Source organism: Neodiprion lecontei, chromosome 4, assembly GCF_021901455.1.
Source record: "Neodiprion lecontei isolate iyNeoLeco1 chromosome 4, iyNeoLeco1.1, whole genome shotgun sequence".
Lineage (NCBI taxonomy): Eukaryota > Metazoa > Arthropoda > Insecta > Hymenoptera > Diprionidae > Neodiprion > Neodiprion lecontei.
In genome coordinates, this window is record NC_060263.1 from 24,952,915 (window position 1) to 24,970,269 (window position 17,355).

The 17,355-nt window shown below is 37.8% G+C and overlaps 3 protein-coding genes across 7 annotated transcripts in view; 2 read left to right on the forward strand and 1 right to left on the reverse strand.

Annotated features, from left to right (window-relative positions):
- Positions 1-205: 205 nt before the first annotated feature.
- LOC107223872 lies at positions 206-4,573 on the forward strand. Its single transcript, XM_015663703.2, has 4 exons — positions 206-360; positions 1,210-1,340; positions 1,567-1,932; positions 3,110-4,573. Exons 1-4 carry the CDS (start codon positions 297-299, stop codon positions 3,437-3,439), a joined length of 891 nt encoding a protein of 296 aa, XP_015519189.2. The 5' UTR covers positions 206-296; the 3' UTR covers positions 3,440-4,573.
- A 3,046-nt stretch (positions 4,574-7,619) lies between these two features.
- Positions 7,620-9,666, reverse strand: LOC107223814 (protein TIPIN homolog). The gene has a single exon (XM_015663627.2). It carries the CDS (start codon positions 9,372-9,374, stop codon positions 8,505-8,507), a length of 870 nt encoding a protein of 289 aa, XP_015519113.1. The 5' UTR covers positions 9,375-9,666; the 3' UTR covers positions 7,620-8,504.
- Positions 9,667-10,158: 492 nt separating this feature from the next.
- LOC107223862 (probable nuclear hormone receptor HR3) overlaps positions 10,159-17,355 on the forward strand; it is a 197,581-nt gene continuing 190,384 nt past the window's right edge. For 3 of the 5 annotated variants that reach the window (XM_046737807.1, XM_046737809.1, XM_046737808.1), the window contains exons 1-10: positions 10,159-10,453; positions 10,672-11,338; positions 12,909-13,037; positions 13,395-13,602; positions 13,698-13,829; positions 14,344-14,871; positions 15,355-15,484; positions 15,549-15,795; positions 16,007-16,414; positions 17,113-17,340. In XM_046737807.1, coding sequence (XP_046593763.1) covers positions 10,395-10,453; positions 10,672-11,338; positions 12,909-13,037; positions 13,395-13,602; positions 13,698-13,829; positions 14,344-14,871; positions 15,355-15,484; positions 15,549-15,795; positions 16,007-16,414; positions 17,113-17,340 — 2,736 coding nt within the window. In that variant the 5' untranslated portion in view covers positions 10,159-10,394. The remainder of the gene's footprint in view (positions 10,454-10,671; positions 11,339-12,908; positions 13,038-13,394; positions 13,603-13,697; positions 13,830-14,343; positions 14,872-15,354; positions 15,485-15,548; positions 15,796-16,006; positions 16,415-17,112; positions 17,341-17,355) is intronic. The other 2 variants (XM_046737811.1, XM_015663691.2) reach the window with 2 other exon arrangements.

Sequence of the window (17,355 nt, forward strand, 5' to 3'; positions counted from 1 at the left end):
GATTAAAACATGCCGATGATGCGTGCGTGCTGATTGCTAGTCGAGCTGCCACGTTTCCATCCCGGCAATTCATCCGGCTCGCGTGATACACCGAATGCCCCTATTTTTATCTCTTTTTTTATTTATTTCTCATTTTTCTCTCTTCTTCTTTTAGTTTCTAGTCATGTTTCTCCTCATTCTCTGATATTAACGGGATGGAATCCTGGGAGGGCCTAGCAGTTCGCACTGTAGGGAGGAGAGGGGCGTACATATATATTAGAGAGCCCCCTGGGCGGGGGGCCCAGTACCGTTCAAAGATGCGAGCCGTTGGGATGCTGCGGTCGGGGTTCATTCTCGTCTTCCTTATCATTACCTACGCCAGTGAGTACCGGATATTACTTGACCACGTCGTACGCACGTACCTAGAAAAATATATGCATCTTTATCTCATCAACGATCGAAATGATCACGCATACTCGAATCGCACAATTTACTATCATCAAAATTATATATCAAAGTGAACCCGTACAAGTGATTCATTGCTTACGGATTTTCGTAAAAACTTGGTGGAATTGTGAAGTGAAATTTTCATCCAAGACACACCTCGAACGAATGTTGCGGTGTACTCGGGATTAGAGAAACGAGACCTTTGTCTTTCAACGGAATACGACTCATACTAACTTACGAATATGCACATATTCTTGAGTTAGACAGTGTGATCAATGTCCTTGCGTTAAAACCGCCTTTTTCAATTAGGAGTAGTTTTTACGCGAAAATCCATCTCACGGTTCAATTCCGCTTTCTCGAGTTTTAATCAAATTTTAAGATTATCATTGACGAAGGTTTTATGCAGTATTTATTAAATTTGGACATAAATTACGAGGTTAAAGTTACAGTAATGCTAGTACAAAGTATGAAGTAGGTTTGTGTAATACAACGTTACAAGGTTCGACCTGACCAAAAATTGAAATTCATATTTATTGCGGTAGAATCGTCGAATCTGTAGAGTTTCAGTTGAATCCAAATCGATTTGAGAAAAAAATATTGCTAGTTCACACGATTCCGTGAGAATCTTTTCCTCTGGTTCTCTTTGTGCAAACTATACATATACACATAAAAAGAACACTACTTGCGTCGATAAAAAGTAGTGATAGTTGTTTGACAAGTTTTGCGAGAAATAAAAGGTTGATAAACATTATAATGACGTTCTTTTTTAAATTTTGCATACAGACACCCTACCTCTGCAATACTTGCCGTCAATTCCTGGGTACGTTCCGGTCTACATCCGAAACGGCGATGAACCCTTGGAGGATATTAACCTCGCGCTCGCCGAGGCCTTCGCTGAGCACTCATCTTCTAAGGTACCTGTAACGCTTACACGCATATATGGTTCCATGTGTTTATTTATTGCATTCGAGAAATGCAGCTAGAACTGCCTAGGCCGGAGGTCCGCGAGGATGCATAATGAGAAGTGACTACAGAGGGCATGAAGGGGTTTCTTGTATGCCTATAATTCTTGAAACCCTTCCGATATACGTACATTCGCTAAGTTTTTCCACCCTTGTTTATACGTTATACCCTGAACAGAACCTGAAGGAATCTCCGATCGCGTTGGACGCTCTGCAGCCGGTTGACTACGAGCAGGTTTCGAACGGTGTGGACAAGGTCGAAAAAAGCATACCGGGCGCATTTGAGCTCAACGAATTAGGCGCTGAGCAGAAAAACGACGATGCGAACGCCGAGGTCTTGAGCCTCGACGAGCCGGCGCCAACGGCGGTGCAACGCCGGGAGACGAACCGATCGGACGGTGAGAAAAAATCCGAGGCGGTCACGCTGGAGGTGAACAGGTCCAGAATACCGCAGCTTCTCACTGCCCAGGAACACGAGGATGAACAGACCTCCGAGGCGGAAAAAGTGCCGCCGATTTCCCTCTCCGAGGAGAGCGCAAATGAGGTAGATAGTCAAAAACACTTTTTAAATGGATTCCTGCATGAACCGAATTGAATGTTACGAGAAAAAAAAAATGGATAAGGAGACTCGATGTGATGCTCGAACGGTCGTACAATTGTGGCTTAAAAGGTGGATGAATTTTTTGAGAATTTGTATTTCAACAAAAAATTATTCAATTCCATCGGCGTTGATTTTATTCGAAAATACGTGGATCATACAGACCCTGTACGACTATCCCTTCAATGACCAAAACAATTTCTATAAGTAATCGCGTAGTTACGGGCAACAATGATCCATTTCCTTCTTCTTTTATATTTTTTTTTTGTTTTACGCCAAGCCAACACGTAATATAACCGTGCCCAACTTATAAACTTCGTGATAATAGACTCGAAAACTTGAAAGTAAAGACGTTCCTAGAAACACAAAACGTGTATCACGACTGTGATAATTGCATTGTACATGCAACAGAAATAAAATTCGCATAGATATGCGAGAAAGTAGATGACAACAGTAACCGTACTGAGGTATCCGTATATCGTGCTTTAAACATACTTTTAGCCACAGAGATGCATGAACTTGTAAGGCTATAGTTTTAGATTACAACTTTAGAAGACTATTTTTTTTAACATTCATGATAAAAAGACGACTTATATTTCTTGAAACGTTCTAAGAATAAATACGGTGATTATAGGATGAATATTGACGAACATGACGACTTTGCAGGAATTCAAAGAAAAGTACACAAACGATGGATGCTCGACGTACGGTTATGTTCAACAGCGATATTGAATCAACCAGAATTGCAGAGAATTCATTACAGCCCGAAACTACAAGTACAAGTAGTGTCTACACACAAGAAACAAATTGAATTTAGTAAAGATGGCGATGAAACATGGCGAAAGAATTGTTTCCCTGATTCAAAAAATGCAGACTCGCTCAATACCGGTCCGAATCAGCGATGTGATCACTATTTTGTTGAGACAAATAAGATTAGTTTAAGTCAATAAAATATTTCTGTTGCCATGTTTACACACCATGTTTTGTAAATTAAACAAATATTTTCTCTGTGTGTACCAGTTCGAGGCTTGTTTTGTTTTTGGAATAATGAGTGTCAATTTTCCAAAACGGCCTCCATAATTAAGCTCATAAAACAATGGAACCAATATCTTTTTTTTTTCAGTTGAACAGCGTCCCAGCCAATGAAACGGAGGACTCGGACAAGCTCGGTTCTGAAGAGAAGTCGGATCAATTCAAGCCGACCGACGCTGCCGATTTGAATCCGAACTACCCGGAGCTGCCGGCGGAAATACCGCAGCAACACAACAGTCAGGATTTTGGAACACCGGCTGAGGGTCATCCGGAAGTCAACTCGCCGATGATCATCATGGGGGAAATCAATACCGCAGAATCAGTGAGCGAGCATTCTTCAAGCTTGTCAAACGGGAACAAAGATAACTTTGAGAGCAGCGGCATTGCGTCAGATGATTCCGCGGCCAACGTATCCGAGTGAATGATGCTGGTTAAGTTAACGTAACGTAACGTAACCCAGTGTTAAGCTGTAGCAAAGAATGCAAGGAAGAGCCAAATTGCCTATTGCCAAAATGAAGCTTCGTTGATTAACTTTATGCGTGACGGTGTAGCTGATTATAAAACGCTGCGAAGTCAGCTGGGAGAGAATCCGATTAATTGAAATTGATCAATAATTGCGAGTAACGAATTGTTAATGTTACACGTTTCGTACGAAAGAAAACGCAGAAAAGAAAAACACGATCAAATTGAATGCTACATTTTTATTTCTAAGACGGACTTTTATAAAAAAAAATGATTAAAAAAAAAAAACAAAACCAAAAAAATTATTAAATAATATTTATAAAACTATCAAGCATTTTCTACAAGTAATTATTGTGTACTGCCTACAAACGCACGTTTTATAGTTTCGCCGATTCAACAATGATGTTATTCTCGAAAACAAATCACACGTAGTCTTCGAATCGTTGAAAAAAAAACATCTTTCCTGATTTTGTTATTGTAGAACTCATCAAGTACGGTTTGAGCCAGGTTTGCATTGGCAGTTAGGAAGAATTCTAAACAACCTCGCACGTGACGTCATCGATAAATTGTAATAATCAACTTAGCAACTGTGTGTAAAAATCACGGTAGAAACTACGTTTCAATAATTCAACATGCGCGCAGCGCCAGACCTCTGCCATATACTTACTCATCATTCATTACTCTTCTCCATTTACTATTCTAGTTAGGGTAATCATTTTGAACTATAAGAGGACATAAGAAATTGTACAAAATCACGAACAAATAGTGTCAAGGGTAACTGAGTTACAGATATAGATGTAGTTTTTCTACATCCAAATTTAGGTATGTGTAACAGTTCAACGGACAGTATCGTGTCGCTTTATTCAGATCTTTCGGTATTGTATGCAGGAATAGTTTCTATCGGTATTTAACTGCAATCATTACTCATACTTGAAAAATGTATAAAAATCGTGGGCGTGGTGGCTAATTTCGGAATGTCGTCGGGCATTAAGAATGACGTCAAACGCGGCATGATCATTGTCACGACACACGTGTAAGTGGCGATGATCGGATCGCAAATTATTCACGTCTATAAAATTTTATTTCTTACTTATTTGATGTGTTTACTTTCATTGCTCATACGATACATTACACTATCAGTCAATTTTCAACACAGTATTAAAATAAAGGTAAAAATATTTTTCCTCCGCCACATAATGCGTAAGACGTCACACATTTTATGGTCTCAAATTAACATCCGGGGTCTGGTGTCTCTTATCGTATGAATCGCGTGAGTAAATACCGGAAACCGACATCTACACATCGACGCAAAGACAACAAGCGAGAATAATTTGTCGTTGTACGTAAGTCGAATGTAATTTGGCCGGGTAATAACGACACGCCAAATGTGTCAACCGGCACCGGAGTTCCCCGGATTCATTAATCACCTTACGATATCTAAAACACCTTGACGAGTAAACGAAAAAAGTTCCTCTGGGTTTTCCTAGCTCTTTCTAATCCCGTAAAACTGTTCGCCCAGTCGCTGCGTCAAGGTAACTGGAATGACATTAGCGACAGAGTTTCCAGTACCGTTTGTGTCACCGTGTGCCAGGAGCCGGTGAAAGGTCGTCTCGTCGACGTCGACCTCGAGGTGGTTCCTGTAGTCCTGAGCGAATCTCTCGCTCGAGATGACGAACCGGCGGGATTGGAGGCTGCAGATGTACGCCGGAACGTTCTTACCAACCGCCGGAATGAAGATATCCTCGATCGGGTGGCACTGGAACTTCCTCGGTTTGAACTCGGCACGCCGAAACTCTACCGGCGAATCGGCAATCGGCGATGGTTCACGGAAGTTAGTCCCCGCTTCCGGTGGCGCCATTTTTCCTGGGAGCAAAGACCGAACCGTTTCGGGACTCGAAAATCGAAGGTTGGCGAGCTTCGACAGAGCGGCGATGGCGCTTTCCTCGAGCTCTCTGGATGTCCGTCTGTGATCGGCGGGCATCGAAGCTTTTTCGGCCGGCGGCGCAAAGCTTGGCGGAAATTCCAGGGCCCTTGAGGCTGCGGGTGGAAGCAGGAGGCCGAGCGAAATTACCGTTCTTACAATCGCAACGACAGCCGGGACGTTGTAAGTCATCTCGATTCGCTTGGCTGCGCACGTGAGAGCAGTCGCGATATGACCGCACATTCAGGGCGGGAGTCAACGATCCGGAAACTAATTAACCGCGGACGTGCGTAAACCGTGTCTTGACAGGTTGCGCGTAAATTGACTCGTAACACCGCGACCAACAGCCTTATGTGACGTGACGAATCTCAGGGAAGACTCGGAGGCACTAAAGCTGCTGGGCCGTTTCATCCGGGGAAAGTTGATCCACGATCGTGCGTTTAGGAACTTGCCTAGGCACCAAGGCGCGATACTCGTATCATCTACTAGCGTGCACCGTGATCGCGATATCTGTGCATATATGCGCTTCTTATCTCATGTTTGGCTTGCACGTGGCCGCGGCGAGAATCCTCGTATTTCAAGCCTGGTGCGACACACGTCACTAGATACGCCGTATTATAAGCTAAGGAATCGGATGAATAACTACACTGTCGTATGAGATTCAATGCTCGGCGACTTTTTCATGGCGATCTTGATATTTTACTGAAAAATTTACTGGGTTTTGGGCTCAAATTCAGAAATAAATTAATTTTCGGATTGACTTTTTCACCAATCTCGTGTAAGTTCGAATTATTAAAAGGAAAATTATGAACGGTGTAACCACGTTACGGAACGCTAGAATTTCGAATCTGTGGTATGAATCGTCTGGAGGAGAACCAAACTGAAGAATGATAAAATTGTTGAAAATTTTCTAAGGCCCTACCTGAATAAATGCTTCGTGCAAGGTTTTCTTACTTCCTTACAATCGTTTGAAAGTTTCAACACTCGACAATTCGAACCAGTAAGGATATTGATGCGTTGAAATATTTTCAATTTGTCCGGTATTATGACCGTTTCAATCGATGAGATGCCACATAGTCGTCAACCTGAATTCCAACCATTTGGAGTTTTGACTCACATCCACGTTTCCTGTTTTTGATTTCTCTTATTTAGCAGTTTAGTGCACGAGCGTGCCTTTGAAATGGGCTTTTCCAGATCGTTTAAAATAACCCAAACCATAGTTAGGTCTAAAAAAAATACCCGAGACGTCTATAAGGTGTATTCTGTTATAATTCGTTAGAATCGATTAGGATGACTAATTGACGTTGGTATCGTTTCAAACAATCTTTTTTCACCACATCTATTATAATTGCATTTATAAAGTCATAATTGAAAATCATAAAAAATTTAAGACTGTGGAATCGCGGGAGATGAGTATACAATAGCTATCCGTGAATTTTTTTATATAAAGCAGTAGCGGAACTTCTTGCGCTTCGCAACCCATAATCGAACGGAGTCTCTTCAAAAATACTTAAACTTGCAATATTCCAAAGCTGCATACATATTTTGTAATATCTTAGTGAAAATTTGGCATGAAATACGGAGATATAGCGTTAAATTGGAACTCTATCGAATACTTTAAAATCAGGTGGACGTTTCCCCGCTATATTATATCTTCGTGTAATTAACCTTTCGCCTAGTAAATTCGCAGAACAGTCAACGAACAAGCTAAGAAGTAGATCGCCACGATAGAAATCTTCTTTGTCAAGTAATGGCAGTAATATGGCAGTAACATACTCTGCCGATATTGTGGGTTAGCTCAGAAGCAAACTGTTAACACATGAACGCAATGTGTAATTATTTACGCTGCTTCAATTCGTCGGTACTTATTTCACTTAGTTTCTACGTCGAAACAGTTACAAGATTGACTGAAACATGATTTTATGAAATATTATTATGGTATCTAGTTGACGATAGTACATTGATTGTTTCTTTCTAACAGGTAGAATGGAATAATACATAACATTTTTGTGCAGTATGTCAGCCGTATTAGGGAACTACAGATCGCGTAATATTTTGCCGTAATCGTTTATATCGGTAAGTTACCATTTAATTTTTGTGACAGGTGAATCCACATACGGCTAGCTCTTTACTAGAATGTTTGCTCAACGTTAAGCGCCACGCTAGAATTTTGACATTTAAAGAAAATTTAAGTTGTGCAAATAAAAAACAGTAGTTATAAAATTCTACGTTTTTTATTAAATATTTTTTTATTCGTAATTTAAATGCTATTCGTTTATCTATATACCTAACTTTAACATGCGTCAAGCAATGGTTCATTCACCACGAGCTCTTGAAATAGACCTGCAATTCACTTAAAGTGTATTCATGCTTTGCGTTAAAGACTATAAATATGCTCCTGCCACAGTGAGTCGAAAAGATAAGCTTTAAGAGATCCTATGGTATATTTACAGAGTAGAGAATTTTGTACAGAATTTATGAGTATACCCAAAGATTCTTAGTTATCAACCTAGATATAGATTTTCGATTCAATAGTAGTTCTACAGAAACACTGTGCTTTTTACTCTCGATGTGCAGAGTTTACAGCTTTTAAGACAAATTGATCACTGTACGTATGAATATATCGCTCGTGCCCAATAATGTAAAAAACGGAAGTGTAAATACTTGAATATATTAAGAAACAATGGGCTTCAAAGTCTGTGTGGCAAGGTAAAGTGTAATAAATTTAAGGTTACAAACATTTTTCTGATACAAATTTTCACATTGAAAATATAAAATCTGAAACGTAATAGTTCTAAAATTAGAACTTCACCATTTAATCCATCAAAATAAGTGAAATGTTATTTTGAAAATATTGTATTATAAAATATTGTGGATAAATAAATTTTTGTTGGCAATTCAGACTGTTACAGTTTTTGATAGCAGATATTCAGCTTGGTATGTTTGGATTATTTTCTGTAAAAGCAACGTGGCTTACTAAATTTCTTTCATAAAATATTTTGCTAAACATGGACAGTTATTGAAAATGTTACCCATGAATATTCTCCTGGGAATCGATGAAAGTATTTCTATGTGATAACTTAATGTTAAAATCAAACTTGCATTATTCACCGATTGAATCTGTTACTGTACTTTCTTGGTTTGGCATTGGAGCAACATCTTCTTGACTTCCTATCACTTCTCTTTCCAAAGCGATTTTTTTCGCCTCCTCGGCCTTGATTCTGGCAAGTCTTTTCTGAATTGCTAATTGCCTGTTCCTCTCCATTCTTTCTTTCATTTCATCGGTAATGTCTGGGTGGGATGTTGCGATAGCTTTTCCAACTGCTGCGTTAGAATTGCTCGAAACAATGGAGGCATGGGGTCGTTGAGGGGTAACGGAGTGACGTTGCTTCTCAAGCTCCTCAGCAATCAGGGCGTCGAACTCATCGATAGGTGCGGAGTCTTGAACGGGCTCATCCTCCTCCTCCATTACGTCGTTCAACGCGACTTCCTCATCCGTCAACATTCCAAGTCTTATTTTTGTCAGATGTGTTTTAACTGCCTTTTTGTTCCCCAAGACTTCAACCTTGCCTAGAAAGTCATCGAACTCGTATTTTGGAAATATTCTGTGCGCCCAATATTCTAATTTGTTCATCATCCGATCGAGATCTTTCTTCTCGCACCCTTTTCCCTCAAATTTAAAGTTCTCGAAGTGTTTCTCGATCATGTGAACCCCTTTTGGCCCCTTCAGTCGCTCAGCATCCAATTTTGGCTGAGGGTTTCGCACGATACGTTTCTGGCCCGAGGTTGATGGATCGATCCTCCTTTGTCCTGAACCATCAGGATTGTCCGAGTCATTTCCGTTTTCTGGCAAGTTCGAATTATCCTCGATCGCTTCATCCGACGCGTACCCACCTGTGTTTGACCCGATTTCATCGTCAACATCATTCGGAAGCAAACTGTCTTCAGGATCAGATAATTCGGCCACGGACATCTTAAAATCGGAAAATCCAATTTCAGGTTGATAGCAACAGAGAATTCTTTGTTGTCTGACCGAAGCACTCGAAGTCGTTATTGGGAACTTGGTGATCGTTGAATCGAAATGTCAACCAAAGACTCAACTACCGCTTTCCCGCCAATCATTCGGTCAAGGTGTGTGAAAATGGCGGATAGAGCGGCTGTAACGAAAAGTTGGGCGATCATGGGGATAACCTCAAAATGAAAGGTATATACAGTAATGTTATTAGTAACAGTATACGGAAACGATTTAGAGTACGGATTGTCTATTAGAACTCATTTTCTCGAAGGCTCGAAACATCAACATTTTTTTCCTGATTTTCTATTTGAGAGCTGAATTCTCCCGACGAATTGTTCATCCTTTCCAGAAATGATGTCAGCAACTTTTTATTCAACTGATCGGTTTGCGTTAATTCACGTGTAACTTGTTCGTGATAATCGTTCGCCGTTTGTTCCACTTCTTGACATGTAACACTTTCTTTCAGGCTCGTTTCAGGCTTTCCCGGCATTTTTATTCGGATAATATACACGACCGATAACAGATATACCCGCACAGTACGAAGTACTAAAATAACACGAAACTGATAAGCTAATTGAATCTATCACACTATGAGAAAAAATTGAATTAGGAATGAGAAACATTCAGCGTGGTTTCTGTCGACCTCTAGTAGTGGCTACATTCACTGTGTACTACATACACTGATATATATCAGTGGTACTACACCTCAGTGCGCTTGCGACTTCAAAACTGGACAAATTCATCTGCTGCCAACTTCAAACCAAAGGTAGTACGCGTCCAGCGTCGTGGGTGCCGTAGGATATTCACACCAGAGCACGTAGTACCGACGCAAAAATAAAAAGTTTTGAACCCCGTGTAAGATCGAAGACAAGCATTTGATCGTGAGATTCGTTTTAACTCTAGCAATGGTTTTTCGATAAAAATGATACATGCCAAGTGCAGTTTGCTTGAGTTTAAAAATCACTTGACCAATTTACAATGGCTAATAGCAATGTTGAACGTGGGATTATTGTCAAGATATGCGTTGAAAATTTTGTGTAAGTTTGTATACAGACCTATTTATTTGCTACATATTATGGAAAATTCTGACAAAGTTGTTACTTTCTCATTTCATCAATGTCAACCTCATCATGTAGATCCTCGAGATAAGAGATGAATAATCTTCATCTTACCATTATTATTGCTATGGTTGTAACTCCCACTGCAGATATTTACTGATACAACAGTGTTGACCACATAAATTTATGGATTTCAGGACCTACGATCATGCGATAATAAAGCCAGGCCGAAATCTAAACGTTATCATTGGTCCCAATGGTACAGGTAAGTCTACAATTGTGTGCGCCATAGTCCTGGGCTTGGGAGGGAAACCAAAAGTTATTGGAAGAGCGTTACATGTGGGAGAGTATGTAAAATCTGGTCGGCAGAAAGGGAAAATAGAAATCGAGTTGAAAAACCCAGGGAAAAAAAATCATATTGTCACCAGAACGATAACGTCGGATGGACATACGCAATGGATGCTTAATGGAAAACATGTAAGCCTGAAAGAGGTGGAACAATTGACCAAGAGCCTCAACATTCAAGTTGACAATCTGTGTCAGTTTTTGCCACAAGATAAAGTTCAAGATTTTTCTAAAATGAATCCCCAAGAGCTGCTCGAAAACACAGAACGATCTGTGGGAGACCCTATACTGCTTGAATATCACACTAAGCTGAAAGAGCATCGAAAGCGACACATTGACCTGCAGGAACAACTGATTAACAAAGGTAACTTGCTTGAACGACAGACACAAAAGTACGATAGATTGAAGGAGATTGTTGGCGGTATTAAAGAACGAACTGCTATCAAGACAAAGATCTTAAACCTGAAACAAAAAAAAGCTTGGCTCCAGTACGATCAAGGTCGTCAGCAATTAATGGAAGTAAGTTACTAAATATATCTGACAACGAGACTGCAAACAATTCACTATCATAACTTGCAATTTTCACATGTTATGTACACAATTATTTGAGATGAATGGCGCTTTTAAGAATATATAGTTGTGTTTAAATTTAGATAGTTGCACATTGATTGAATAATCAACAAATGGTAATATTGAATTGACTACTGAAAAACAAGAAACTTTGTTCCAGTAATTCTGTAGAAAATAGTCTTTTGAATAAAACGAGTCATTATAGAACGAAATGAAAGAAATCTATTAGATTTTTAACCATGTGACATGCAACAAGCTTTCATTTATAAATTCAGTGTTTTTTATCATTATATTTTTAAGAATGTCTTCGTAACTCATGATTGTAATAATTTGATAAATACTTAATGTATACTTGAAATCTCTACATGAAATTCATAAAAAGTAGATTTTTAGCCAACCTACCTCCTTGAACCGAGTATCTGGTAGCTGTGGTAGGGTGTATCAGAGAACCAAGAGTCATATGGGATCTTCTAAATAATCTTGAAAAGTTGAAAAATATACATCGATTTCTTGAAACTATCGAGACGGTTTTAAAACTTCTAGTTCTTTTTTATAAACTATTTTATCTGTTCTAAAAATTTACTGAACTATTACTTTGTGCTACTGCTCTTACAGATATTAAATCAGTTTTTTTTTATCGTATTCACAAAAAAGGGGTATAATAACTACAAGCGTATATGAGACCATAACATAAAGAATAAACATAAAATTAAACGAAGACAATCACCCATGGGCAAATTTTTGTAACGAAACTGACAGCCCTGAGGTTGCCGCCCCAGAATATTTGGTAATTGTCTGCAATTACTGATGGGAATTGCTGAATTCTTACATGACTTGGGACAAGGTTTTCAGTAACTTTTTAACTTCATACTTTTATGATTTTTGGACCCCACTTGAAAAACTAGTGGAAACGAGATTAACAGTAAATTACATTTCCGTGGTTCAAATCAAAAGGTTATAGCGTTACAAGTTTACTACAATTCAAGACACAATGCATAAAAATATATTACAAAATAATTCGGAAGCAATAATGAGGTGTAAAAAACAAAATTTAGAGACTTCGAAGCTGCGTTTCATCATTTCTTTGAATTAAATTACTGTTTTTTCAAGTATTTAGAAAACTTATCTCATATCATATCTGATTTAGATTTTACGAAATTATTTATTTGCAGGGAACGAAATATTTAATTTATCTGTATATCCAATCCAACAGTGAATCTACATTGTCTGGATCTTGATTCTTATAGGCAAAGCAAGAGTGGGATGCATAAAAATATATTACAAAATAATTCGGAAGCAATAATGAGGTGTAAAAAACAAAATTTAGAGACTTCGAAGCTGCGTTTCATCATTTCTTTGAATTAAATTACTGTTTTTTCAAGTATTTAGAAAACTTATCTTATATCATATCTGATTTAGATTTTACGAAATTATTTATTTGCAGGGAACGAAATATTTAATTTATCTGTATATCCAATCCAACAGTGAATCTACATTGTCTGGATCTTGATTCTTATAGGCAAAGCAAGAGTGGGATGCAGCTTCCAAAGAACAAGAAAAATTAAGAGAAGCTATGAAACCAATTGATAAAGATGTGACCAAGATAACGTCTCGTTATAGTGATGCTGAGCGTGCAGTTAATTCACAAGTAAGTACTCTTTAAAAAATTGCTGTCTTGAGTTCCTTTGAAACATTGAGGCTGATAAGATTTTGGTGAGAAGATTGGTATTCTACAAACATGCAGGGGATTTTGATCTATCATCAAAAAATAAAACTCCTAAGTAAATCGTGCTCTAAAGGAACTTAATTATTGCAAGTTTCAATAATTTTGTATGTTAACTAATTCGATTGATATCTTACAGGAAATTTAGATAATGAATATTTACCTTAACATTTAAGCTTTTCTCAATTTGCCCAAAGTGCTTTATTTATTTTGCTGTAAGCAACGGGTGGCTCAGTCTTCCCTTTCATGTCGTTACAACAGTATAGAGTTCGTTTGTTTCAGAGTAAGCAATTGGTGACTAAAGCTCGCAACTTGAGGAATATGATTGATCAACTTTTGTCATACGAAGAAAAAATTCAGGAAAGAGACAAATCACTTGCGGCTCAAATACATGCAGAAGTAACTCGCGATCAGGAGATTGCCAATGCACAACAGATGAAAAGCAAGCTTGAAAATGATCTCGAACTTATTACCAATGAGTTTGGAGATGGTAAGAAATAATGCAAAGCAAATTTTTATTATATGTTGGCAATAAATTTGCGTTACAATAAAATTATCTATTGTGGTATATGATTCTCGTTTCAGAGAAATCCCTGGTGGAAAAACAACAAGATATATTACATCGTATCGAAAATCACAGAGCTTTCATAAACAAGTTTGCAAGTCACGTACATAGATTCAAACAAGAGGAGGATCAGATCAGGTCACAAATACGAGGTAGGCATTAGCAGAAATCCTATAATCCTATAAAAACAGATATTAAAGCATCGCAAAGGCTAGCAATTCTCGAATCTTGACCTGGTACAATTAAAACTCGAGGTTTTCCTCGCACATTAAGCCATCTTCCTCTAAAATTTATGTATTTTTAACAGCTTCTTGAATTGCGTTACTCTCCCACTTTGAATTATGTGGAAATACTAAATTTAGATAAATACTGGTCAAGAGTTGGTATACCGAAACTTGTCAGTCGTGTTTTTTGAACAACCAAAACGTATAGCTTTTCTGTTCATCTCGTTTGGTCTTTATAGCTGGGCAGAAACTTTCCTCTATATTTACATAGCCTATCCATCAGAAAATTCATAATATTCCAGGAAATGTTAACGGTACTTTAAATTTTCTTTCAATTCTTACTTGTAGATTTGAAAGTAATGAATCTAAGTCGTTGAATTTCAGTAAAATATCTCACTCGTTTACGTTTTAATGAAAAAATGATGTTCACAATGGATTCCAGTCCTTGAGGGAGAGCTGCAGTCTGTCAAAGATGTGGAGAGGCAACGTTTAGCGTTGTTGAGGCAGAGGAGTCAGGATGCATACAAGGCTGTCGTATGGTTGAGAGAGAACACTGACAAATTCTCTCGCATAATTCACGAACCAATGTTAATCAAAATTAACGTCAAAAGTGCAAAATATTCAAAGTATTTCGAGAATATTATTTCAAATCGTGATTTATGCGCATTTGTTTGTGAGAACAAACAAGACATGAATTTGCTGATGCAGTTTTTGAGAGATCAGGAAAAACTCCAAATCAATTGTGTTCATTCAGATCCTGACAAAATAATCAACATGAATCCTAATATACCTATCGAGAATATTGCACAATATGGCTTTGAGTACTACTTGAGCTCACTTGTCGACGCCCCTCAGACTATTCTCAACTATTTGGTAATGAACTATCGAATACACAACATACCAGTGGGGAATGACAGTGTTGAAAATAACGCTCAAAACGTTCCTTGGGCAATAAATTGCTTTTATAGTCGTATGTATTATTAGTAAAATTATTTACCGAATATAGTTATTCTACACTTATACCACTGGATTCCTAGTAAAAATGTTACAAAAAGTTGGTATCATTAGTAATACTTCTCACTTTAATTACCTTTCAATATTAGTTACCAAAATCATTTTTATCAAAGTAATCGTGTTGTGCATTTAGCATGCATTCTAATTTCGTAGAAACAGTAATAAACCTGTGTAGTTTATCTTGAAGATTTACCTAGTAACATCTACAGTTTGTACAAAATAAGTCTTGGACTTTTGGATGCAGCTTCAAATAACGGTAATGAAAGAATAGTGATAATTGTACTTATTTTCCTTACATACTTTGAAGACTGTTGTTTGATTATGCATCAATAATTTTTGTCTTACATTTTCACAAGGAATCCAACGTCACAAAGGGATACAGACGTTTCGGATCACCTCATATGTGTTCATTAATACAATTTTTCTCTACAACTTGCAGGAAATAAATCATACTTTGTATCTCAGTCTAAATACACCCGCGAAAAATCCACCAAAATGTCAACCGTTGCAGGCAATGGTTCTCTTTCTGTAATCCTGGATACCGATAAGCTGAATGACATCCAACAACGGTAAAAATTTGAATGGTTGCGCACTTATTATTGCACGAAAATGATATTCTAATCTTTATTTTAGATTGAGATTACTTGTGGATCGTAAGACAGCAGTAGCACAAAAAGTTGTAGCAATTGAAAAGAAACTTGAGGACGCTGAGAAAGAAATGGTAGAACTTAGGGCAGAAAGAGGACAGTGTCAGCATCACATTGAACAAATGAAGACAGTCAGATCCAGAATCGCGATGACAACACAACGAATCGATTTGCTACAGGCGCAGAGAACGAGTATCGAAGAAATCAAGGAAACGTGTAAGAGAGAAATTCAGGTAAGTGTGGATGTCTTGTATTGGTTAAACAGGATTGCATTCCCCCAAATTTTATTAGAGTTTTCGAAACATACGCGAATCAGTGTTTGTCAACTTTAGTATACACTACTTAATTACACATATCTACAAAATTGTAATATAGCCATAACTCATTACTCTCCTATTTTATAATCGTATATGCCTTTGAATGTAATTACGATGATAATTCTAGGCTGTCGTAAAAGCGCAAGTCAAAGTTTATAAGAAATATAATGAAGCTTTGGAGGAATACATAGAGACCAGTAAAAACGGTGCTCATTCTAAGTTGGAGATGAAACTATTGCAACGCACGCTAGTTGCCAAAACAAATGAATATCGTGAGATGAAAGAAAGATGCGCTGCAGCTGAACGAACTGTTCGTAAATGTGAAATGGAATTACAGCCCTTGAGAACCGAAGCAAGCAGATTGCGAGAAGCTGCTAAGGTTATGACAAATGGTCTTGAACCCCAAAATAAAGATTTTGCCAAATTGAACAAAGCTTTTTCAAAATTGCCTAACAATATTGAAGATATTAATGATGAATTAAAAGTATCTCAAGCAAAAGTCTTCTGTTTGGGTAACAATGCAGATGGAGACAATGTGAGTGTGAAATCATTTAAGCGGGTTATAAGAGTAGACAGCTGAAGAGGTGGATGAATTTTGAAAATTTACATCTTAAAAACACATTTTTCAATTCATTGGCGTTTGTTTTATCCAAAGTACATAGATCAGGCTTCAGTAAAAGTGACGTCAACCATATATTTTGTCCTACCCGCGATATCTCAGAAACTGCTTGACCGATATACTTTAAATTTCGAAACGGTATTCTCGGATAATTTAGCCTCTTAGCCGTGGCCGCACTTTTTTTTATCAATTAAAAGAAAAAGAATACATTTTTACCTAAAAAATTGGAAAAAATTTGCGACGTGGCACAGAGGATAAACTATCCAAGAATACTGTCTTTAAATTCGAAGTGAATCGAGTGTGCCCTTTTTGAGATAACGTGGGCACCCCAAAACATGACACCGAGTGAATTGGTCAATGTTATTTCCAATAACAATGTTTTCGGTTGATTCATTATAAGAAAAAAATCTAAGTAAAGCTTCATCTACATTCGTTCTAATAAAACAAACCCCAATGGAATTGAATAGTTGTTTGTTGAGCCTTAATCTCCAGAAATTCCTCAGCTTTTTCAACCTGCTACTCGTATTTACTTCGTTAGCGACGAAGTAGTATGCAATTCGTTGGTAAATTGATTAATTTATGTTTCTAAAACTTACTTTGACATTGCGTAACAGGTTCTTCAAGAGTTTGAGAAAGTAAAAGTTGACGTTGAAGAGCTGAAACAATATATAGAAGCAAAGACTGCTGAAGTTCACAACATTAATCAAGAGATGGAAAATATTCGTAAGAAATGGATACCGCCGTTGCAACAATTAGTTGAGGATATAGATAAAAACTTTAGTTCATATCTAGCCAGCCTGAATTGTGCCGGAGAAGTATCTATAACTCATGGAGAAAATATTGTGAGTAATTTTTGT